Raw genomic sequence first — 22791 nt, 5'->3', positions numbered from 1 at the left:
ATGCTCTGTGGGAAGAGTTATGGAAGAGGGCGTCTCTGTGTCCTCGTGTGTCCCCTCGGCAGGTGGCAGGCATTCCAGACCATGGTGTCAGACCGGCGGGAGGCAGTGGGCTCAGCCCTCCGGGTGCACAACTACTGTGTGGACTGTGAGGAGACCAGCAAGTGGATCTTGGACAAGACAAAGGTAGTTGAGTCTATCAAGGACCTGGGCCGGGACCTGACGGGTGTCATTGCCATCCAGCGGAAGTTGTCGGGGTTGGAGCGTGATGTGGCTGCCATCCAGGCCCGTGTGGATGCTCTGAAGCATGAGTCGCAGCAGCTGATGGAGTCACACCCTGAACTGAAGGAGGACATTGGCGGCCGGCAGGCATACGTGGAGCAGCTGTGGCAGGACCTGCAGCAAGCCCTGCAGGGCCAGGAGGCCTCACTGGGTGAAGCCAGCCAACTGCAGGCCTTCCTGAAGGATCTGGACAACTTTCAGGCCTGGCTGTCCGTGACCCAAAAGGCTGTGGCCTCCGAGGACACGCCCATGTCTCTCACAGAGGCTGAGCAGCTCCTGCAGCAGCATGCGGCCATCAAGGACGAGATTGACGCGCACCAGGAGAGCTACGATCATGTCAAGGCATCTGGGGAGAAAGTGCTCCATAACCAGACAGACCCAGAGTACCTGCTCCTGGGCCAGCGGCTGGAGGGCCTGGGTCCTGGCTGGGACGCCCTGCGTCGGATGTGGGAGAACCGCAGCCACCTCCTCGCCCAATGCCTTGGCTTCCAGGAGTTCCAGAAAGATGCCAAGCAGGCTGAAGCCATCCTCAGCAACCAGGTGGGGAGCGGTATTCAGGGCTGGGGGCAGGGGCCTCTCAGGGCAGTAGCACTGGTGGGTCTCTGTGTGCTACAGGTGCTCAGGGACAAAATTATGCTTTTCTTGGACTCTCTTTACCCACTAATTAGGGGGACAATCTTTGTTTCTTATGTGCCTTTTTCAGCCCTGTGTCCCAAACTATGTCCATTCTTGGGTCTGTTAGAGGCTAGGGAAGTGACTTTTCCCCTGGGTGATTACCCTTTCATATGGCTTTAGACACACTGTTCACTGGTACCTTGGGTGAGGATGGGTGTGGGGGACAAGACCTAGGGAGCCACTTCCTTGCACAACTCCAGGGGGCATCATCCACACCGTAGCCTGTATGGCTGCACACGGCACTGCAGCCTGGCCGGTTCCCTCACGCCTCCTCAGGCTGTCTTCATGCCTGTTCTGGAAACTTCCTTCAACAGGAATATACTCTGGCTCACCTGGAGCCCCCAGACTCCCTAGAAGCTGCAGAGGCTGGGATCCGGAAGTTTGAGGATTTCTTGGTGTCCATGGAGAACAACCAGGATAAGGTCTTGAGTCCCGTGGACTCTGGAAACAAGCTGGTAGCCGAGGGGAACCTGTACTCAGACAAGATCAAGGAGAAGGTGCAGCTGATTGAAGACAGGTACTCTCCGCCCCCAGGGTGATGGGCCCGAATCAGGGCTGGCGGTGTTGCATGGGGACCCCAGACTCGGCACTGTTGTGACTGCGGCTTCTGGCTTCCCTTCCAGGCACAGGAAGAACAACGAGAAGGCCCGGGAGGTCACAGGTCTTCTGAAAGACAACCTGGCGCTCCAGAACTTCCTCCAGAACTGCCAGGAGGTGAGGCGCCTGCAGAGCAGGCCCCTGGGCGGGCGATTTCGCTCTGGGAGCAAAGTGCCCGGAGGTGGGACGTCCACAGGGACCCTTTCTAACTCGTGTCTGGGAGTCCATGGGGGGAACTCGGGGTACGTGACCACTTAGGTCATCCTCTAGAATCTTTGGTTCCACGATACTTTTTATTCCAAGTCTGCAAAGATGTGGGTTTTTTACAAATCCTCACCTGAAGATATGTTTTTGTTGGTTTTTTTTGTTTGTTTATTTGTTTGATTTTTAAATGGATTTTCAGAGAGAAAGAAACGTTGATGTGAGAGAGAAACATCAGTCAGTGCTGCTCACATGCACCCCAACCGGGAATCGAACCTGCAACCTTTAGTGTACGGGATGATGCTCCAACCAATTGAGCCACCCATTCGGGGCTGAAAAGATGATTTTTAATTTGTCAAGTCTAGGACAGGGTTTCTCAAAGGACCATCTATATTAGAGTCACCTGGGGCTCTGGTCAGAGCCGGCTTCGGGGACTTGCGACTTGTGTGTTCACACAAAGCTGTGAGCTTAGACCGGCTCCACACTTGGTTTAATGCACTGCTGTTGCTATCTTGAAATTCTTAATCATTTTGAACATTTCCATTTTTCACTGGGCCCTGCAATTATGGAACCTGGTGAAAAGCAGACTCCTGGGCCCCACTCAGGCCTGGATGAATCAGAGCCTTAAGGGGTAAGACAGAGCAACATTTCAACAAGCCTCCCAGTTGGAGAACCACGGACCCGAAAGTCCTGGCTCAGCCTGGGACACACTGTATGAGGGAGCCTATCCCGCAGTCCTGTGTCCCTCCAGCAACAGTATTTCCACGTGGAATGGGCTTCCCCTAGCTCTTTCTTACTCTCATTCTCATACCCCTTCCCGCTCAGCCCAAATGACTTAGTTTTTATCTGCCTCTGCACTTGGCACAAACTGGGCTGGGTATGGTGCCAAGACATCTTGGAAACATTACCTGTTCCTCACAGTTCTTCCCTTATTGTTAATTACAGGATCTGCCTTTGGCTTCTTCCTCTGATAACATTTCCGCTGTATTTATTAATGATTCCTCACCCTAGTGCTAAAGGGTGGATTTATCCATTCAGTAAACATACAAGTTCCTGCCCGGCCCTGTCCTAGGTCCTGGAAATATGGGGGAAGCATAAATATCACAGTGCACACGCTGGTGTGGAAGACCTACAGTGTCTGTATGTTAGCTCCGAGCCTGGGAGTTAGGGACCCGGGGGAGGGGGGTGCTCTGCTGTGCTCACACTCCCCCTGCATGGCCTCCTTTTGCAGCCAGAGGCGGGCAGCAGGCCCTGCCCTGAGCCCCTGGCCAAAGAGGTGCACTCAGGGATGACTGGACTCTCTGTTTCTCCCCATAGCTAACTCTCTGGATCAATGACAAGCTGCTGACATCTCAGGATGTCTCCTTTGATGAAGCACGAAACCTTCACAACAACTGGCTGAAGCACCAAGCATTCATGGCAGAGCTGGCCTCCCACCAGGGGGCGCTGGACAGTGTAGACGCAGTAAGTAACTCAAGTGTCCTGATGGGTTCTGAATGGGGCTGACCCAGGCATGGACACCGTCTTGAAGCTTGCTGGGCAGCATAGAACTTGGAAGTGAAATAATGTATCTGGATAGTAGTTAAACCTTCAGGTATATCCAGTCTCGTTAAGCCTAGTCAGAATGGGTGCCTCCTCTGGGTCATGTAAGTCTGGGGACAGTCCAGGGTACTGAAGACACCGGAGTCAGAGCTTTAGTGTCCAGAACAGCGCTTATCTCCGTTTGCCTCCTGTTACCTCCACCAGGGCCCAGCGCAGGAGACTGAGCAGTGCATTGACCCTCACCGTTTGGGTGGGTGGGACCACTGGGGAGTGGTCTTTCACAGCCCCTGTAGATGGCGAAGCAAGGGGCCCCTCTGTAACGAGTTTGCCCAGGGGCCCAACTGAAAAATGTGTCTGCAGTTAGATCTTGGAATCAGGTGCCTTTGCTCATTCCTATGGTGGCGACCAGGGAGGAGCAGGCCCAGGGGCCACACGAGGCCGTGTCCACGGTAGTTGAAGGTGCAGGCTCCAAGCCAGATTGTCTGACTCAACCTCCCTGCACCACAATTTCTTCACCTGTAAAATGAGGGTAATAACAGCTCCCTGCCTGAGGGAGTTGTAAGCATTAAAGCACTTAGAATAGTCCTTGGGCCCTGGCCGATTTGGCTTAGCGGTTAGAGCATCGGCCTGCGGTCCCGAGAGACCCGGGTTCGGTTCCCGCTAAGGGCGCATACCTCGGTTGCAGTTTGTTCCTGGCCCTGGTTGGTCGTGCGGGTGGCAGCCACTCACTTTCACATCGATGTTTCTCTCTCTCTCTTCCTCTCTCTCCCTCCCACTCTACCTGAACAAAAAAATGGAAAAAATGTCCTTGGGTGAGGAAAAAAAAAAAAGAATAGTCCTTGGTGATTATCAAACATTTAATAAATATTGACTCTTATGAGCGGTATATATTCCTAGGCCCATGTCATAGCATACTGTACCCACCAAAAAAAGATACATTTATGATACTGATAAGACAAAGTCAGTAACTAAGACCCCACCAGCCACAGGGAAGATGATCAAGAGAGGGTGGAGCTCACAGGGAGTTTCCCAGGCTGCTTGTACCTGAATGGATCCTGAATCTTTTTTCTTTAATTGAAAAACAATTTTAGGCCCAGCCAGTGTGGCTCAGTGGTTGAGCGTTGACCCATGCACCAAGGGGTCACCGGTTCAGTTCCCAGTCAGGGTAAATGCCCAGGTTGTGGGCCAAATTTCCAGTGGGGGACATGCAGGAGGCGGCCAGTTGATGTTCTCTGTCATCGATGTTTCTCTCTCTCTCTCTCTCCCTTCCTTTCTCTCTAAAATCAGTAAAGAAAAAAAAATGTTTTTAAGTCTCAGTAAGAAAAACAATTTTAATACCAGCTAACCCTTGTCTGTAGCTCCCCCTACTGCAATCTCCTGAGTCATTTGCCCCAAACATGGCTCTCGCTGTTCCACCTTCTCTTGCAAATAACTCGGGGTGCAGAGTCTTTCATTTGGGCCTCAACAAGTTCTAGACAGAATCCTTGCTTCACTGGCCTCCCCTCGGTTAGCAGTTTGCAACCATCTGGAGCAGGGCTGCTCTAAGACTGGACAGTGAGCTCGTGTCCTCCCCACCTAGGAAGGAAGGGGGCTGATGGAGGAGAAGCCCCAGTTTGCAGACCTGGTGTCCCAGAAGCTAGAAGCCTTGCACAAACTCTGGGATGAGCTTCAGTCCACCTCAAAGGAGAAGGCCCAGCAGCTCTCGGCCGCCAGGAGCTCCGACCTGCGCTTGCAGACCCACGCCGACCTCAACAAGTGGATCAGTGCCATGGAGGACCAGCTGCGGTCAGACGACCCGGGCAAGGACCTGACCAGTGTCAACCGCATGTTGGCGAAGCTGAAGGCATGTGAGCGGGTTGTAGACTGGGATTGTTGGAATAAAAGGGATCTTGGGGAGCAAACCTGAAACCTGAAAGCCAGCTCCTCTTAGCTGGGCTCGCCTTTATTATGCACAGTGTCTCCTGGTTCATAACCCAGCTCCTGCCCCTTTGCACTGGGTAGGATATTAACCACCACAGGTTAGTAAAACAGGCCTGAGGTGAAGCCCAGGTCTCCGGGGAGGGAAAGGTGAGTGGGGCATCCAGGGAGACTTCTGAGAGAGGCTGAGCTGAACCTGGGCCCTTGCAGGGGGGTGGGATATGGATGGTGGAGAAGAGAGAGGGGCTGCCCAGGCGCAGGCTGGTGCCAACACTGTCCCTTTGTGCCCCAGCGCGTGGAGGACCAAGTGAATGTGCGGAAGGAGGAGCTGGCGGAGCTGTTTGCCCAGATGCCCTCACTGGGCGAAGAGGAGGAGGGTGCTGACTTGAGCATCGAGAAGCGGTTCCTGGACCTCCTGGAGCCCCTGGGGAGGAGGAAGAAGCAGCTGGAGTCATCCAGAGCCAAGCTGCAGATCAGCCGCGACCTAGAGGATGAGACGGTGCGTGAGCCGCAGCCCTCAGCCCGCAGGGGACTGGCTGCCGCCCAGGGCAGTGCTTGGCAGAGACATCTGGTCATCTTGCCCCCTTATCTCACAGGGCTGTTGTGATGAGTCCATTAAATATAGAAGTAAAGCCAGTGCTTTCTAAATGGTAACTCACTCGTGGGCTTAGGGCCAGACAGACCTGGGTTCCTGACCCAGCTGCATTACCTTCTCCCACGTGCCCAGGAGCAAGTTATTTGGAACCGCAATTCAAAATATCAGAACGTCCCTATCTATAAAATGGGGGCAAAACCCTGATACGGGGTGTGGGGAAGGACCGGGGAGACAGGGCAAGCAGAGCTCTGTCTGGACTATGGCCAGTGATCGGAAAGGGGCGGCCATGATGGTCATCGGCTGTCCCCCTGCCTTTGGTCTCCGCAGCTCTGGGTGGAGGAGAGGTTGCCCCTGGCCCAGTCGGCCGACTACGGCATTAATCTGCAAAGTGTGCAGCTGTTCATAAAGAAGAACCAGGTGAGTACCGCCTCACCTTGTCAGTCCCCCCTGCCCCCGCCCTGCCCCAGGCCAGCCACGGCGGATTATTGTTCCTGTGAGTAGCTGTGGGGTCCCCAGGCCCCCAAAGAAGAGCAGCTTTGGTAACAGCAGAGAGATTTCTAGGAGGACACGGTGGGGCAGAGTGGGGGTTGTTTAGATGCTTTGGGATTTGGGGCCATTCAGACCCGTCAGGGCCCAGGTGAATGCAGGACCCAGGACCCTGGCCTGGGTTGATGTGCTTCACAGCTTCTGATTCCAGAGCGTCCCAGAGAGGCGCCGTAGCTCTGGCGGCTCCCCCTCCTCCGGGGCTGAGCGGGGCCTGTTGCGTGTCCTCGGGGTAAGTAGGCCCCACACATCGGGACACGAGCACCTGTGAGGCTCCGGCGCCATTAGGAAGCCACTGAGCGTGGATCGCAGCCATCGGAGCAAACATTCATTTTCGTTCTGCCCTCTCCTCGGCCGGGTCAGTCCTGGAAGTGCAGGCGCCACGCTTCCTCTTGTGTCAGGGTTGTCATGTGTCTCCCAAGGCCAGCGACTGTGCAGGGGCCTTGGTACTACTCAGAGGGGTCCCTTAGAAGCTCCCTCAGACCCTTTGCTTCTGATTGACATGGTCCCGTCACAGAGGCCCCAGTGGCACATGAAGGGACCTGGGCTAGAAGGTGGAGGTTGGGGTTACACCACAACCCCCACGTAAAGGAAGGAGGCTGGTGAAGACAGTGTCTTAGGGCCTCCGTTTCTTCAACTGTAAAATGAACAAATGTTAGTCCTTCTAACACTGAAGACTTTGACCGTGTCTCATAGTGTCATTGCCAAAAGATTTTCATTTCCCCTGGCTGAAGGTTGCTAATTTGGGAAAAGGGCAAGTATAAATGGGGTTCTCCTGAACAGAAGGGAAAGATAATCTCTTGGGAGAGTGTGGCTGCCCCCTTGAGGACTGTTTTAGGCTAGCCTGGCTAAAGCTTAAATCCCATTTCATCCCTTTATTGCGGTGGTTCTCATACTCGGTGTGCCTCCGACTGGCCGGAGGGCCTGTTCACACACACTGACCAGGCCCCACCCCAGATCTACTGAGTCAGACTGGGAGTAGAGCCTGTCATTTCCGTTTCTGTGGGGACCCTGGGTTAGGCTGCTGCTGCAGTCTGGAACCCCACTTTGAGAACCACTGCTCTCACGCCTGTCCGCTGCAACGGAACAAGCCTGCAAGGTGCCACGTGAATGGCTTTCAGCTCTGGCTGCGCTGGAGAATCACCTGGGGAACTTTTACCCCTACGCACGCCCAGGTCCTACCTCGGAGAAAATTAGGATCTCTGGCTCTGTTTCCCCAGATCATTCAATGAGCAACCGGGGTTAAGAACCACTGTTGTGTGTGAGCTAGCCCCTACCTGCCTCAACCTCCTCTCTCATCACTTTCTCCTCCTTCGCGGTCCTCTAGCTTTCCTGGCCTCGCCGCCTTTAGACAGCCCAGGGCCTCGGCACGTGTTCACCCCCTTGCCAGCAGCATCCATCCCGGGTCTCTGTGTGGTGGCCTCCCGCTCACCATTCCCCTCTCACGCAGATGGCATTTCCTCGGAAAGGCCCCCCTGGCCCCCCGCTGAAGTAGCCACCACCACTCCCGGGCTGACGTTCTTCATCTTACGTATTTCTCATAGCACCCGTTATCTGCCTGTGTTCATGTACCCCCCTGCTGGCCGCCCAGTTCCTCGCTAGAGCGTATGCTTTGTGAGAGCAGGGCTTTGCTTCCGCATGGTCCCTAGGAGAGGTCCGCCACGTGGGGAATCACCCGTGTCCATTAGTGACGCTGGGGAAGGAGGCACCGGAAGTGAGCACACTGCGCGGGAACCTGGAAGGCGATTGAGGGAGAGAAACTTTTAGGGTCCCTGGCCCAGGTCACAGGATCGCTGGGAAAGGAGAGGCAAAGGGGGTGAATACAGTTGCACAGACCACAGGAAAAGGTCAGCCTCGAGATTCCAAATGTAAAGTCATTCCAGAGAATTCGATGATGTGTGGATGTTGCTAGCTCTATTTTAATGCTGACAGTCACTGTACTGCCCATGTGTCCTGCTTTTGCCCCTGTCCTCAAAACAGTTTTAAAGGCCATGGGCAGCCCAGCCGCTGTGGCTCAGTGGTTAGTCATTGACCCATGCTCCAAGAGGTCACTGGTTCGATTCCCAGGTTGTGGACCCAGTCCCCAGTGGGGGACATGGAGGAGGCAGCCAATCAATGTTCTCTTTTGTCAATCTCTCTCTCCCCCCCCCCTTCCTCTCTCTCTAAAATCAATTTAAAAAAAATTTTTTTTAATAAAAAAAGGCCACCCTGGCCGGTTTGGCTCAGTGGTTAAAGTGTCGGCCCACAGACCAGAGAGACCAGGGTTTGGTTCCCACTAGGGGCACCTACCTCGGTTGCAGTTTGTCCCCAGCCCTGGTTGGGGTTGTGTGGGTGGCGACCAGTTGATGTGTCTCTCTCTCTCCCTCCACCTCTCTCTCTCCTGCTCTATCTGAAGATGAATGCCAAAAATTAAAAAAAGAGAGAGGCCACGGGCAGTTGTAGAGAGTGAGGAGATGGAGTGGAAGGGCCGAGCGCCCACATGCAGGAAGTGCCCGGTGTCGGCCTCTAGGACCGAAAGTGACACCTGGATCAGGCTGAGTGGGAGGAAGATGCCATTCTGGTGACGAGAAAAATACAAAGCTTACAAGAGATCTGAGAAATAGAAATGGGGAAAAACAAACAAAAAAAAACAACCCTAAACTCTGTACAAGGGGCAAGTTTAGTTTTATAGGAGTGAACACTAAGAGAATAAGATGCCAAAAGCCCATTTAAAACGGCTTTCCTGGCCCAGCCCATGTGGCGCAGTGGTTGAGCATCGGCTCATGCACCAAGAGGTTGTTGGTTCAATTCCCAGTCAGGGCACATGCCCAGGTTCAATCCCCAGTGGGGGGTGTGCAAGAGGCAGCCGATTGGATGGTTCTCTCCCATCAATGTTTAAAAAGAACAATAAATAAATAAAATAAAATGGTTTTCCTTTCCTCTGTCCTGTACGACTAAGTCAAGCTCTGCTGCCGAGAGCATAGGCGTGGGGTCGGGGCGAGCCGTGTTCCAGTCTGGGTGCTGCCACCGCGGCCCAGTGACTGCTCTGTGCCGGTCTCTGCCGGCTTTTCGCAGAAGGTGGGGGGACGGTGCAGAATGATGTGTAGCGCCCAGCACTGTGCCTGGCACGCGGTCATGGGCAGTTAGGAGGGCCAGGGTGTCACCCGGGCAGCCTGCTGCGGGCAGGGCCGCACCTGCAGGGTGGGACGGCCCCACCTCTGAGCCCTTCCCCTCTGGCCACAGATGCTGCAGAACGAGATCCTGGGCCATGAGCCGCGGGTTGAGGACGTGCTGCAGAGAGGGCAGCGGCTGGTGGAGGAGGCGGAGATCGACTGCCGGGACATCGAGGAGCGCCTGGGACACCTGCGGAGCTCGTGGGACACGCTGCGGGAGGCCGTGGCGGGGCGCCTGCAGCGCCTGCGGGACGCCAGCGAGGCCCAGCAGTACTACCTGGACGCCGGCGAGGCCGAGGCCTGGATCAGCGAGCAGGAGTTCTACATTTTCTCAGACGAGACCCCCGAGGTGTGCCGGGCAGGGTGCCAAGGCCCAGAGGAGGAGCTGGGGTGGGCAGTCAGGCGTGTGAGGAGTGAGGGCAGGGGTGGTGTAGGAGGGAGCCTCCCTCTCCGGATGCCCCACCTCGTGAGTACACCCCTACAGAGCACAGGCTGCAGCTAGGCGCCCTGTCTGCCAGCTTCGCGTTGCTGCAGCTCAGAGGTTCTTCACCTCTTTTGTACCATGGATTCTGTGGGGAGGGTGAGAGGGTGAGGGGGTCTCTAAGCGCGGGGATGATAGAGCAAGTTTTCCCAGAACAGAAAGCTGGAGTGGGCCCCGAAGGGTGGCTCTCAGACTGGGGAGTGGGGGGCATTGCTAGGAAACGAGCAGCAGAGGACGGCACAGGTCCCAGTGAGTGTCCCTTGAGCCTGGCTCTCCTCATCTCAGGCACCTCCAGGAGCTAGGCTGTCACCTGGGCCGGGCCGGGCTCACGAGCTCATGTCGGCCCCCTGCCTCCTAGGACGAAGAGGGCGCCGTGGTGATGCTGAAGCGGCATCTGCGGCAGCAGCGTGCGGTGGAGGACTACGGGCGGAGCATCAAGCAGCTGGCTGGCCGGGCCCAGAGCCTGCTCTCTGCAGGCCACCCCGAGGGGTGCGTGCACCAGCGGGGCCGACTTGGCCAGGTTTCGGGCATCAGGCCAGGGATCCCTCCAACCAGGATCCCTTCAGGTCCAAGTGGGAAAACAAAGGCAGTGTTCCTGAAAAGTAGGGGTTTGAGAAAGCTGCTTTTGGGGCTGCTGATTGGCCCAGTTTCGTTTCATGCCTTGGTTTTGTGTGGGTGACTTCAAACAGGCCTAAGGTCTGGTTTGCAAAAAAGACTAGAAAATGGAATAGCAAAACTACTCTCTGGGTGAACCTGGAGCTCCAGTCTTCTGGAGAGTTAGAGTACGCTAGGAGATGCAGAAGATGAACCCTGCTTTTCTGTTGATGGTCCAGAAGGTACTTCAGGATCTCACAGTCTCTCAGCAAGATTATTATAGGTGGGTGAAGGTGAACACCGGTACCCATCTCAGCTGTTCAGTGTGGGTTCTGCATAAATGGGAGCCCACTGGGCCACACACCTCCGGCTGCCCCCAGTCAGGGCCCTGTCCTCAGCTGCCTTTAGGGCATCCACAGCTGTGGGTCCTCAGCAGCCACTCCAGCATCTCCCAAGGAGCCCCAAGGCTGGAGCCCTGGTATGGCACATCCTCTCTGAGAGCTGAGCAGGCCCCGCTGCTCCCAGAGCCTCGCTCACACGGCCCGCCCAGCAGCCTCCGTGGACAGGCCTGGGGAGGTGCCTCATCTGCACCTGTCTTTGAGCTTCCCAGAGTACAGGGCAGTGGCGGGAAGAACCCCCCTCCCAGGGGGGTACATTTCTGTCATCCCCTGAAACTTCGTGGTCTAGCGATGGTTCCTTCTCTCCCCCAACTGTTCCCCAGGAGAAACCGCTGCTGTTTCTCCTCAGCTGTGTTTCCTCCACTGTCCCCGTCACAGGGCCGGGAGGGGGGGCTCCCCTGAGCTGGCTGCCCTGGGTTTCCTGTAGCTGTGTCTGAGTGCTTTCTTGTTTGGAACCCCAGGGAGCAGATCATCAGACTTCAGGGGCAGGTGGACAAGCAGTACGCGGGGCTGAGGGACATGGCAGAGGAGCGCACGCGGAAGCTGCAGAACAAGTGCCACCTGTTCCAGCTGAGGAGGGAGGCCAGCGACCTGGAGCAGTGGATTAGAGAAAAGGAGGATATGGCCTTGTCCTCAGAAATGGGGCAAGACTTTGACCACGTGATTGTGAGTACTCGTGGCCACCTGTGTCTTTCTCTCATGCAGGAGCCCTCATTCCAGACACACACACACACACACACACGCGCACACACACGCGCGCACACACACGCACACACACATGCACACACCCTCTGCCAGCTGCAAAGTGCTGCACAGAGAGGCAGGCACAGCACTGGGCGCTCTGGGTGCCCAGGAGGTGTGAGAGCGCCTCCAGGTGGCTGTCGTTGCCACTGGGAAAGTCTGCAGCTGGTGTGAGGACACACACACACACACACACACACACACACACACAGCCCTGGTAACCACACCCCTCTGCCCTGCCCAGATGCTCCGGGACAAGTTCCGGGACTTCGCCCGGGAGACTGGGACGATGGGCCAAGAGCGGGTGGACTACATGAATGCCGTCATTGAGCGGCTCATCGACGCGGGCCACGGGGAGGCGGCCACCATCGCCGAGCTGAAGGACTGGCTGAACGAGCTGTGGGCGGACCTGCTGGAGCTCATCGACACGCGCATGCAGCTGCTGGCCGCCGCCTACGACCTGCACCGCTACTTCTACACGGGCACCGAGATCCTGGGCCTCATCGAGGAGAAGCACCGCGAACTGCCCGAGGACGTGGGCCTGGACGCCAGCACCGCCGAGTCCTTCCACCGGGTGCACACAGCCTTCGAGCGGGAGCTCCACCTCCTGGGCGTGCAGGTGCTCTGCCCTGACTGTCCTCCCGCGGGCCCCGGGGTGTCAGGCCTCTCCTGGCTTCTCCAGGGGAAACCCCTAGAACAGGTGCCCAGAGTGTTCACCTGCTGAGAAAGGCAACAGCGCAGGGCAGGAAGGCAGGGAGCAGTGGCTCTCAGACGTTCTGCAGCTTCTAGTTCTTCCAGCTGAATCTTGACGAAAACCCAATGCGTAAAACACCTTAAAACACACGTTCTCTGGTTGTGCGAAGTGTTACAGTATCGTGAGCACACACGTAATGCGTTTCCAGCACCAGGGTCCATTCTGGGCTATACACGTACTCACTGAATCCCCAGAGCCATCCTCTGGGAAGGCACTGATATGGTCTGCATTTTATAGACGAGGGAAAGCAGGTATAGCAAGGGTAAGTAGGGTACCTGGGAGCATGCAGATTAGCGGTGGAGCAGGGTGCAGATGCTGGAGGTCTGGCTATAGACTCTGCCCTCAGCCCCAGGGCTGTTCGGCCTCCCACATGAGAGCTGGAGGAACCCCAAAATCTGCCTAGAACCCCCTCCTCCCATGACTGGGTGTCCCTGAAGGTACCTCCACAGGTTTGTAGGGTTCTACAGAGTTCGGTGTGATAGGAAGAGTGGGGCGAGGGCCCCCTGTGGGGACTGGCTGGGTTTCCCGTGGAGCAGGTGACATGGGCTATCATGCAGTCCTGCACCAGCATCAGGGTCAGGGCCCCTGGGTCACCTGGAATGGGACGTCCTAGGCATCTGTCCTCCAGCTGGAGGTGGCGCACGGAGGCAAGGGCCCCTGAGGCAGGTGCAGTCCACTGAGTTCTTAGGGACGAGGCTGCGTTGCCCTGGGGCCAGCCTCCGCGGGGGCTGGTGCAGCCCTTCCTCAGAAGCCAGCATGCAGGTTATGAACAGGGACTGGGGAGCACACCTCCAATCCCAGTTGTCCCACTCAACTGGGGTGAGTGATGTCAGGCCCATCACTTAGCCCCCCTGTGCCTCAGTTTCCTCATCTCCAAAACAGGGGTGACAACAGTACCTCTCTCAGGGGTTGTAAAACTGAAGGGAGTAATACATTAAAGTGGTTGGAAGGGCTCCTGGTACATAGTCACTCTTATCATCACACCTCTGGAGATCAAAGGGCATGGAGTCCCCCTCCCTCCCCTTTGATGGGCAGAGCCCACGGGGGAGGGTGCTCGTATGAGCAGAGGTGCCAGAGTAAGAGCCTTGCCCAGTGGGTGCTGCCGCCAGCGGTGCCCTGGGGGGCGGGCAGGAGGAGGCAGTGCCCTCCCCCTTCCTGGGCCCCAGAGGCGTCTTTCTGGGGAACACTGTCCCGTCTCGCCCGCTCACAGGTGCAGCAGTTCCAGGACGTGGCCACTCGCCTCCAGGTGGCATATGCTGAGGAAAAGGCAGACGCCATCCAGGACAAGGAGCGGGAGGTGTCTGCCGCGTGGCAGGCGCTGCTCGATGCCTGTGCCGGGCGCCGCACGCAGCTGGTGGACACGGCGGACAAATTCCGCTTCTTCAGCATGGCCCGCGACCTGCTGTCCTGGATGGAGAGCGTCATCCGGCAGATCGAGACCCAGGAGAGGCCCAGGTGAGGGGCGCCCTCGAGGCAGCCAGGGAGCTGCACGGAGGCTCCGCCCCGCGGGGTGACCAGGAGGCCCCGGGACCCCCGAGGTGGCTCGGCCTCAGCTGGGAGGACCAACCGTTTCCCAGGAAAGGATCCCCGGGCGGTGTGAAGGACGTGTGTCAGTAGCTCCCACGGGATGGCAGCGAGGACACGGGCTCCCTGCTCAGTGTCCCCCAGCGCTGGGCTGCTGGGCCATTCCCCTCAAACTCAGGAAGGAGCTGGCTGCTCGCGGGGTGGGGCAGGCCCCGGGCAGCGAGGCCTCGGCAGGACCACGGCTCCCTGTGCACTCGTCCAGTTAGCAGTGATGTCTGTCCCTCTGCCCCTCTGGTCTCAGACTTTTATATTCAGCATCTTTATTGAGATATAACTCACATGTCATGCAATTCGGTATTTCAGGTATGCCATTTAATGGTGTTTCATATATTCATCACCCCAAAAAGAAACCCTGTACCCCTTAGCCGTCTTCGTTCCCCATTCTGCCTTCTCCCCAGCCCCTGGCAACCTCTAATCTGTTTTCTGTCTCTCTCAACTTTTTACATGAATGGAATTATATAAGATGTGGTCTTCTTTTTTTTTAATCCTCACCCGAGGATATTTTTCCATTGACTTTTCAGATAGAGTGGGAGGGAGTCAGGGAAGGAGGGAGAAACATCGATGTGAGAGAGACACATCGATTGGTTGCCTCCCGCACTACCTTGACCGGGGCTGGGGATCGAACCCACAACCAAGATATGTGCCCTTGACCGGGAATCAAACACCCAACTGGTCTGCGGACTGACTGCTCAGCTCTAACCGCTGAGCACCCTGGCCAGGGCCGTGTGGTCTTTCCTGACTGGCCTATTTCGTGTAGCACATTCTTTTCAAGATCCCCTCATACTGTAGCACGTATCAGTACTTCATTGCCAAATAACATTCCCCAGGCTGCTTCCGGGGTCCCTGCAGCCCACCCACGCCCTGGCCACTGACCATGGAAGACACCAGGGCATCCGTGTTCCTGCTGGGGCCAGGCTGGAGGAGCAGGGGGTGGGCTTGCCCCCAACCCCCGGCAGGTGGAGGGCGGCCTCTCTGATCAGGACTTGGCATCAGGCTGATGGGTCACCAGCATTTCCTTCTTCCCCAAACTCTCTCCCCTGCCCCTGTCCTCCGGCCCCCACCCCCAGGGACGTCTCCTCAGTGGAACTGCTCATGAAGTATCACAAGGACATCAGGGAAGAAGAGATCAAAACCCGAAACAAGAACTTCAACGCCTGCCTGGAGCTTGGCGAGTCCCTGCTGCAGCGGCAGCACCAGGCCTCTGAGGAGGTGAGGGGACAGGGGGACGGAGTCAGGAGACAGCCTTCTCCTGGTCCTTGCCCTGCCCTTGCCAGACCAGGCAGCCTCTCACGAGGGCTCTTCCGAGGACGCTCATTAGCACCCCACCAAACCCATTAGTAGGGAGAACAGGCTAATAACCACCTAGCACCCATGTGTGTACACGCTTTGCCGGTGGCAGCACCCACTTCCTGGGTGGGGCACACGTGCCTCAGAGAGGTTCAGTAATTTGCCCAAAGCTGCACAGCTGGCAAGTGCAGGGCCAAGACGTGAAGCCAGGCTTGTGTGAGCCAGCCCAGCATCCTTCACAGGATCTCTGTGCACCGCCCCACACAGGGCGGGCTTACCGAAGGCTGAGCTTCCCTCTCCCTGCCCACAGATCAGGAAGAAACTGCAGCAGGTGGTGTCCAGGAGGAAGGAGATGGACGAGAAGTGGGAGGCCCGCATGGAGAGACTCAAGATGTGTGAGTGCAGCCTGGGAGCCAAGGAACCTGGAGGGGCAGGGGCCAGGGAGGGGGGATGTCACACTCATCCTCAACGCTCCATTGCCAAGGGCCTCAGGGATCCCCGGAAGACCTGCGCTGCTGGAACAGCCAGCCAGCACCCCAATCCTTATAGAGTGTGGCTCTAGCGCATCCCAGATGTTTGATCTGAGGCGTGCCAGGCACAGAAGGAACTTTGTCCTGCACAGCTGGAGACTAGGACAGGTGCAGAGATCCCGCCACTCAGCCGGGCACCACCAGCCAAGCAGACGGGTCCCGTGGCTTCTTGTGCATGGTTTTGTGAGATAGCCAAGAGCTGAGAGGAGGGTATTCGGGGCAGAAGACAGCTCCTCAAAGGGAGATGTCTACACTACATCTTGTTTTCAAAACGGAGTTTGTTCTCACTGGTCGGTTTTTAAAATATCACTCTCGGTGGAAATGAAGCAGGGCCTAGTGTGGGAAGGCGTGGTCTCGGGCGGAAGGGCATCACTGAGCAGGGTGTACACGCAGTAGCAAGGACACGTGTGCAGGCTTCGTGTCTGACTGCCAACTCCTTTGGTCTGCTGAGTGGTCCCCGAGGTCCTGCAGGAGCAGCCCGCTGGGCACTGACCGCCCCCTGGGCCCTGTGGTTAGACCTGTGTCTTGTTCTCCGTGACAGTGCTGGAAGTGTGCCAGTTCTCTCGGGACGCCTCCGTGGCTGAAGCGTGGCTGATTGCCCAGGAGCCCTACCTGGCCAGCAGGGACTTTGGACACACGGTGGACAGCGTGGAGAAGCTCATCAAGAGGCATGAGGCTTTTGAGAAATCCACAGCCAGCTGGGCAGAGCGCTTTGCTGCCCTGGAGAGGCCCACCACGGTGAGCGGGGGGCCGGGCCGGTGGGCAGCCAGGCCTGGAGGGTAGCTCCAGTCGGAACTCGGCCAGCTGTTAGACACCATGGACAGTGTGAAAGGTGGGCAAGGCGGGAGAGTGGGAAGGAAGTAGGAGCGGTAGAAAGTACTGACGTTTGAGCCCACAGACAAAAGGGGATCATTCCAAAGGGAATGTATACCAGGGTGTGTGGGTACAGGAAGCCACCTTTACAGAAATGTGTCTGAGCGTAGTCTCCCCTTCTTGGCTATTCTGACCACCTTGGCCTGTTCCTCTCCTAGCTTGAGCTAAGAGAACGCCAGATCCCAGAGAGCCCCGCGGAGGAGACCGGGTACGTCTGGGGAGGATCGGGCTGTGGGCTTTGCTGGAGCACCCTGCTGAGAGGGATGGGTGGGAAGGAGGCAGGCGCAGCCCCCTGATGGTTTAACAATACACCTGTGACCTCCCACACCTGGGCCGCTAGTTAGAGAAATCTGGAGTCCAGGGCTTGCAGGCAGAGGGGAGCTTTTCTTAGCCCCCAATCACGAAAACCTGCTGCAGGGCGAATGGGGTAGAGAGCAGGGGCTCCTGCAGAATCCCCCACTCTGGGGGCCACCTGAATGGTACCCCAGAGCTCCATCCCTTGCTAAGCTGCATGCCCCAGGCTGGCGGGAGGCCTGGATGGGGAGGGGGAGGTCCCTGGTGTGAGCGCCTGGAGGACAGGAGAGCCAGGCCTCGAGATGGGCACTGGCCTCGGGGAGGTGCTTGTTTCTAAAAAGGGCTGTGTCTTCACAGGCCTCAAGAGGAGGAAGGCGAGACAGCAGGGGAGGGTCCCCGAGCTCCCCATCAAGCGCCCACGGAGAGAACGTCCCCGGTCAGTTTCATATCCCTCTGGTCTGGTTCCTTGGAGTCCTTGCTACCAGAACCAGGTCATCCCTACTAGGCTCGGCCAGGGGACCAGGGCAGAAGTCGAGGACAGGCATGCACCACCCCACCCCAAGACTCCTTCAGACCAGTCTGCATCTTCCACTTAGGTCATCTTCCCAGACTGATGCCCCTCCTCCCTTAACCCAGCAGAAACTGACATGCTAACCCACTGACAGCCTCTATTCATTTGTTTATTTTTTTCTAGTCTAATAAATTTTCTTGTATAAATACATCACCATCTACATCAGGGGAAACAGTTTACAGATATGATTCATTTTTATACACCATCCTTTTTCCCATTTTGCTTCTCCCAACAAAGTATCTTCTACACACACACACACACTCACTCTCTCACAGACAGCCCAGTCTTGCCTGCCACAGCCACAGGCATTTCAGGACACCCACCCACCAGCAGACGTGTCCCTCCCAGGCAGAGCCCCGCCCCCTCGCCCCTTCCTGGCCTGAGGCCTGTGGGTCAGTGAGTTCCATGTGGAGGGGCTCTGGGCAAGCGCAGGCTGGAAGGAGCCTGCAGGCATGCAGGAGAGCTCCAGGGCTTCTGGGGCACAGGGCCAGACCCCCAAATGGAAAAGGAGGGTGTGTGGCTGGGGGTAGGGGGGGCGGGGAATAGGAGGAGACTAAGACACACCAGCTGCCAGTCACCTGGGCATGTGGCTTCAGGACCTGGAAGAGGTCCATCCCTTAGCTAAAAGGACCCAGGGGGTCAGTGCAAGAGGCCTGGGGGGCTGTAACCCAGGTTTGGGGGAAATGCCCTGGGGAGAGGCCGAGAAGAAAGCAGTTCAGCATGTGCTTCGCATGGCTTCACCACAGCATGTACCCCACCTCTACAGGTGCCCAAGTGAGCTTGCCTGAACCTTGGGGGGTTAGGGAAATGGTATTCTAGGTGGAAATTTCTGGTACACCAACCACCCCAGAAAAAATGCACATACAGTGAGTATTTCCTGTGCAGAATCCCTGTCAAGTTCAGACTTCAGCCCTTCCCACACTTGTGAGAGACTCTCTCTCTCTGACACACACACACACACACACACACACACACACACACACCACAGCACCCCCCACCCCCCACCCCCCCTGCCACCTCCAGCCTGGCCGGAGGCCTCCCTTCTTGAGCTGCACCAGCCCTTTATGTCCAGCAGAGGGCACTCCTGAGCTCCCGCTGGAGGGTCTCTCAGAAGTTCCCTCCAAAGCTCCCGTGTCTGGTGGACTTTGTCCCAGCCTCTTTCTCCCAGTGACAACCCCTGCCAGAAGGAGAGAGAACTCGGGGGGCTGGGACAGACTGGACACTGGGGCTGGGGCTCTCCCTGCCTCCTGCACCACCTGCGCTTCGGCTGTGCATCTCTGTGTGTCTGTGTGCAGTGGTGTCCCGGGTCTGCGGGCTCCTTTGTGACCACCTGAACGACCATCCATTGTTCCTGTCATGTATGTCTGTGCAAATGTAATTACACGTGTGTCAGAGCCACCTCCGCCCAACATCTGAATGTCAATGGGTTTGGGGGGAATAAAACCTGCTTGGACCTGAGTGTCTCTCTGGAAGGGAGGAGTGAGGCCGCATTCGAGACCCTCTCGGAGAGCCAGCCACTCCAGCCGGGAAGGGCCGGAGCCTGGTACCAGGAAGAAACCAGATGGCGAGCCAATGAACACCGGCCTGAGGCCTAATGGAAGCATTTCCTGCTGCTTCTCCTGTCTCAGCCCAGTGTCGAGTTTTCACAAGGATCCATGAAACTCCGAGGGAGGGTGCGATAGAAGAAAAATGAATGGGTCTCACGCAGGCTGGGAAACCTTTGCAGAAACCTCGGGCCTCTCCCAGGGAGGGCCGGCTGTCTGCTGAGCCTTCTCTCGGCGGGCCTGGGTTACGGTGGCTGGCTCCTGTGCCTGTGTGTGTGCTCTGGTGTCGGCGCCTATAGACTAGATCCACGCAGTGTTGCTTTATGTGGAACCCATCACTGGTGCATGCGGCTTCCTGCTTGGGGAACAGACGGGAGTGGACCAGGCATCGGAATGCTGCACACGGCAGGCAGCCACCCCGCAAGCCCCACCCTGGGCCTCCCCTTCCTGGTGCGTGCACACACACACACACACACACACACACATACATGCGCGCACATGCGTACACGAGGGCCCGGAGGCCCGTCCCTACATCACTGTTTAATTCAAATATCACTGTGTAACGCATCACCTCCCTCACCTCTTACTTTCTACGTTAGAGCATGTTCTGGTAAAAACCAGTTCATTCATACAGGTAAGTGTAAAAGTAAGTGTGTGAGAAACAAGGTGTTACATCAGGCCAAACTCCTGGAGGGCTCAGGACTTTGAGTTCAATCCTGAAATCTTCAGGAAACTTCTTGCATGATTTTAGACAAGCTACCTAATCTTCCCGGGTCTCCTTGCCCTTATAAACCCTCTGCAGGATTATAGAAGTCCAGAACATTCCGAATGTCATCAGCGTGCCTGAACCAGGGAGGGGCGGGAGGGTGGTTTCCGCACTTTCCTCTTGTCTCCAGCTCTAGGGACCCTGGTCCCAGTGCATCAGGAGCCAGTGGGTGTGAGGCTGGAGGTGGGAAGGAGGCAGAGGCTGGGGCATTTGCCCTTGTCCTTGTTTGGGGGAGAGGCAGGGTTGGACCTCGGTTCCTGACAAAGTCAGTGCCCCAATGGCAGCTCTGGGTACTGGGGGTGGGGGTGGGGGTGGCAGCAGGTTGAGCCATTCCCCTTCCTCTCTGCCTGGGGCACCCTCTCCTCACAAGCTTCCCTCACCCTACGTGTGACTGTGGGAAGGGCCGGGGGTCCTGCTGAGGTCCTCGCCTTGCAGGCTCTGGGTGCCTCAGAATCCTCAGTGTGACCTTGGTGCTGAGACACTGATGAGGGGCAGTTGTTGGTTCCACGAGGTGAAAGTGGCATTGCAGAGGGTCCAAGTCCATCCAGGCTTCAGGGTCCCCCTCCAGCAGCCCTGAGATGTCTCCTGTGCCCTGGGCTTGTTCCTGGCCTTGTGGCAGTGGGGCTGCTGGGACAAGTCACACCCCTGGAAGGGATTGGTGCTTCTAGGAGCTGTGACAGTCTGTTCAGGTTCATGGTTTGGGGCAGTCATGCCATCTGCCTCACGCCTTGACGGATGCAGTCTTGGGTTCAGGAGGACTCGAGGGCACCAGGTCCTCAGGAAAGCAACGGCCTGGGTGCCATTCATTCTCAGGCCCCATCAGCAGCAGTCACAGAGGGCACTCGCCCAGGCTCCCGAGGGTGCCTGCAGATGGGGACTGGCATCTCCTTAGGGATGAATATGGGGAGCTGAGACTTCTAGGTCCTTTGCCTCTCCCTCCCGTAGTCTGTGGTTGCTGTGGTGAAAGTCACCAGCAGTGGAGAACGTGAGGGATGGTGCCCCGGGGGCTGAATGGCACTGGATTGCAGCCCTCCCCACACTTCTGAGACAGGACACCTTTCAGCCAGTGCCTGGCTGGCTCCAGTTGCTGCACCCCCTTGGCAACCTGTGCAACTACGTCACCCCTTCCCACTCGGCAGGCAGCCTGGAGCCTTCAGCAGCAGCCAGAGACCAAGCTCTGACGTCCTTGGATGGGAGGGATGTGGGTGTGGAGGCAGCAGCTGTTTCTTCTTGCCTGAGCGAGCCTGCCTCATCCCTGCTTCCTCCCCGAGGCCGGACTGAGCTGCTGTTTCAAGCATTTTGCAGTGAATGCAAATCTTGTCTTTGCTCATAATGAGCAGACCCGACCTGGAAAGAACTTCAGTTTTCCCTTAAACCTGGGTGTGTCCTTGTTTCCCCAGGATGCCTGAGTCAGCGTGGCAGGGGTGTGTCTGCCTGCAGTCTGGCCCAGAGCCCTGGTACTCCGGGCTCCCCCGCAGAAACTTGCTCAAGGCTCTTTCTGGACATGCTCACTGCTGGGTGTGCCCAGCTCTTTGTGGTCTAGTCAGATGTGATCCTTCTGGCCTCTCTGCCCCAGCGGCTCCTCCCTCCTGAGTTAGTTCATCCAAGTGCATCCCAGATACCGATGGGCTCAGCCTGAAGCTGCCCACTTGACAGGTGGGTGGTGGATGCAGATGGGGCATCAGTGCTGTCAGACTTTCTGGTCTTCCTAATACTGATCCAGCGAGCCCCCACTCCTCCAGGGCAGGGCCCGAGGAGCCCACAACCAGGGGTGCAGATGATGAAGACAGCTCCCCAGGAAGCCTTGTTCTTCTCTTGCCCAGACCCGCCTATGGACCAGGTCTCCCATCCCTGTCCGAGGGGGCCCTACACACCCGCCTCTCTGTCTCCCCTCTTTACCTGGTGGCCTGCGCTACGTTCCCTCCTGTTGTCTTCCCTGGTCCCCAGTTGTCATCTCAGACAGCTGGCCCCTGGAGCAGTGTTGATACCTCTGCTCCCCTCATTGCACTTCTCATGAGAGCCCCTCACCATCCCCACCACCAGCCAGGGGACCCCTCACTGCCCGGTCCAGCTGCAGCTCCTCATGCACTGGCCCCTATTCAGCAACTTCTTTCTCTGTAAACATCTGTCTGCTCACCCTGAGCTGCTGTCTCTCTCTCTCCCTGGCTGCTCTCAACAAACCATCTCTTTTCCTTTTCTTTTGAACAACAGTCTTCCAGCCCCACGCCTCACCCAGAGGAGAGCCCTGACGTCAGGGCTGGGGGAGGGGACAACTCCAGCTTCCCCCACCCGCAGCTCCCCACCGCTACTTGGTTGCCTGAGGCATCAGCAAGGAGTCCCCGCCACTCTTCTGGCCCCTTCCAGAGTGGCCCCGACAGGATCCGCTGCCCAGCTGGCCAGCACGGGCCTTACATGAGCCGAGCGCGGCTCCTTTAGACTGTGACCCCATCAGACAGGCTGCCCCACCCCTGCGGCAGGGCTTAGTGGGAAGAGCAGTTTAGACCAGACAGATCTGCGTCCTCACCTTCCACTCGCTAGATGTGTGAATGGAAGTTCTTCATCCTCTCTGACCCGTTTTCCTCACCTGTACAATCAGTGTAGTGAGGCCTCGCCTTGCAGAGGGCGTGAGGATGGGAAGACAGAAGGTAGGCAGAATATCTGGCATCTAGTAGGTGATTAGTTAAGTCTTCGTTTTTTCCTTCATTTTTTCCCCTCCTTCCCTCAATGTAGACTTTCACCTCTTAAACATCCTCCATGTGAATTCTAATGTCCATTGCCTAAGCTCCCCCAAACCTTCCTGGAGTGCCCCTCCCGGAAGCTGGGCCCCATCCTTCTGTGACAGGCTAGACCACCGCCTGGCTCAAGTCAGACGT

At 57.1% G+C, this 22791-nt stretch overlaps 1 protein-coding gene across 2 annotated transcripts in view; it reads left to right on the top strand.

Annotated features, from left to right (window-relative positions):
• SPTB (spectrin beta, erythrocytic) overlaps positions 1-22791 on the top strand; it is a 124225-nt gene that overhangs the window by 94399 nt on the left and 7035 nt on the right. For both annotated transcript variants that reach the window (XM_036255806.1, XM_036255795.1), the window contains 17 exons: positions 63-819; positions 1269-1471; positions 1578-1668; positions 3070-3216; positions 4874-5137; positions 5504-5710; positions 6134-6223; positions 9572-9850; positions 10341-10471; positions 11436-11640; positions 11960-12334; positions 13680-13924; positions 15121-15262; positions 15651-15735; positions 16412-16608; positions 16902-16951; positions 17395-17473. In XM_036255806.1, coding sequence (XP_036111699.1) covers positions 63-819; positions 1269-1471; positions 1578-1668; positions 3070-3216; positions 4874-5137; positions 5504-5710; positions 6134-6223; positions 9572-9850; positions 10341-10471; positions 11436-11640; positions 11960-12334; positions 13680-13924; positions 15121-15262; positions 15651-15735; positions 16412-16608; positions 16902-16951; positions 17395-17473 — 3547 coding nt within the window. The remainder of the gene's footprint in view (positions 1-62; positions 820-1268; positions 1472-1577; positions 1669-3069; positions 3217-4873; positions 5138-5503; positions 5711-6133; positions 6224-9571; positions 9851-10340; positions 10472-11435; positions 11641-11959; positions 12335-13679; positions 13925-15120; positions 15263-15650; positions 15736-16411; positions 16609-16901; positions 16952-17394; positions 17474-22791) is intronic.

Source organism: Molossus molossus, unplaced genomic scaffold (assembly GCF_014108415.1).
Source record: "Molossus molossus isolate mMolMol1 unplaced genomic scaffold, mMolMol1.p scaffold_m16_p_1, whole genome shotgun sequence".
In the NCBI taxonomy this organism is placed as follows: domain Eukaryota; kingdom Metazoa; phylum Chordata; class Mammalia; order Chiroptera; family Molossidae; genus Molossus; species Molossus molossus.
This window is presented reverse-complemented; position numbering and strand designations above follow the sequence as displayed.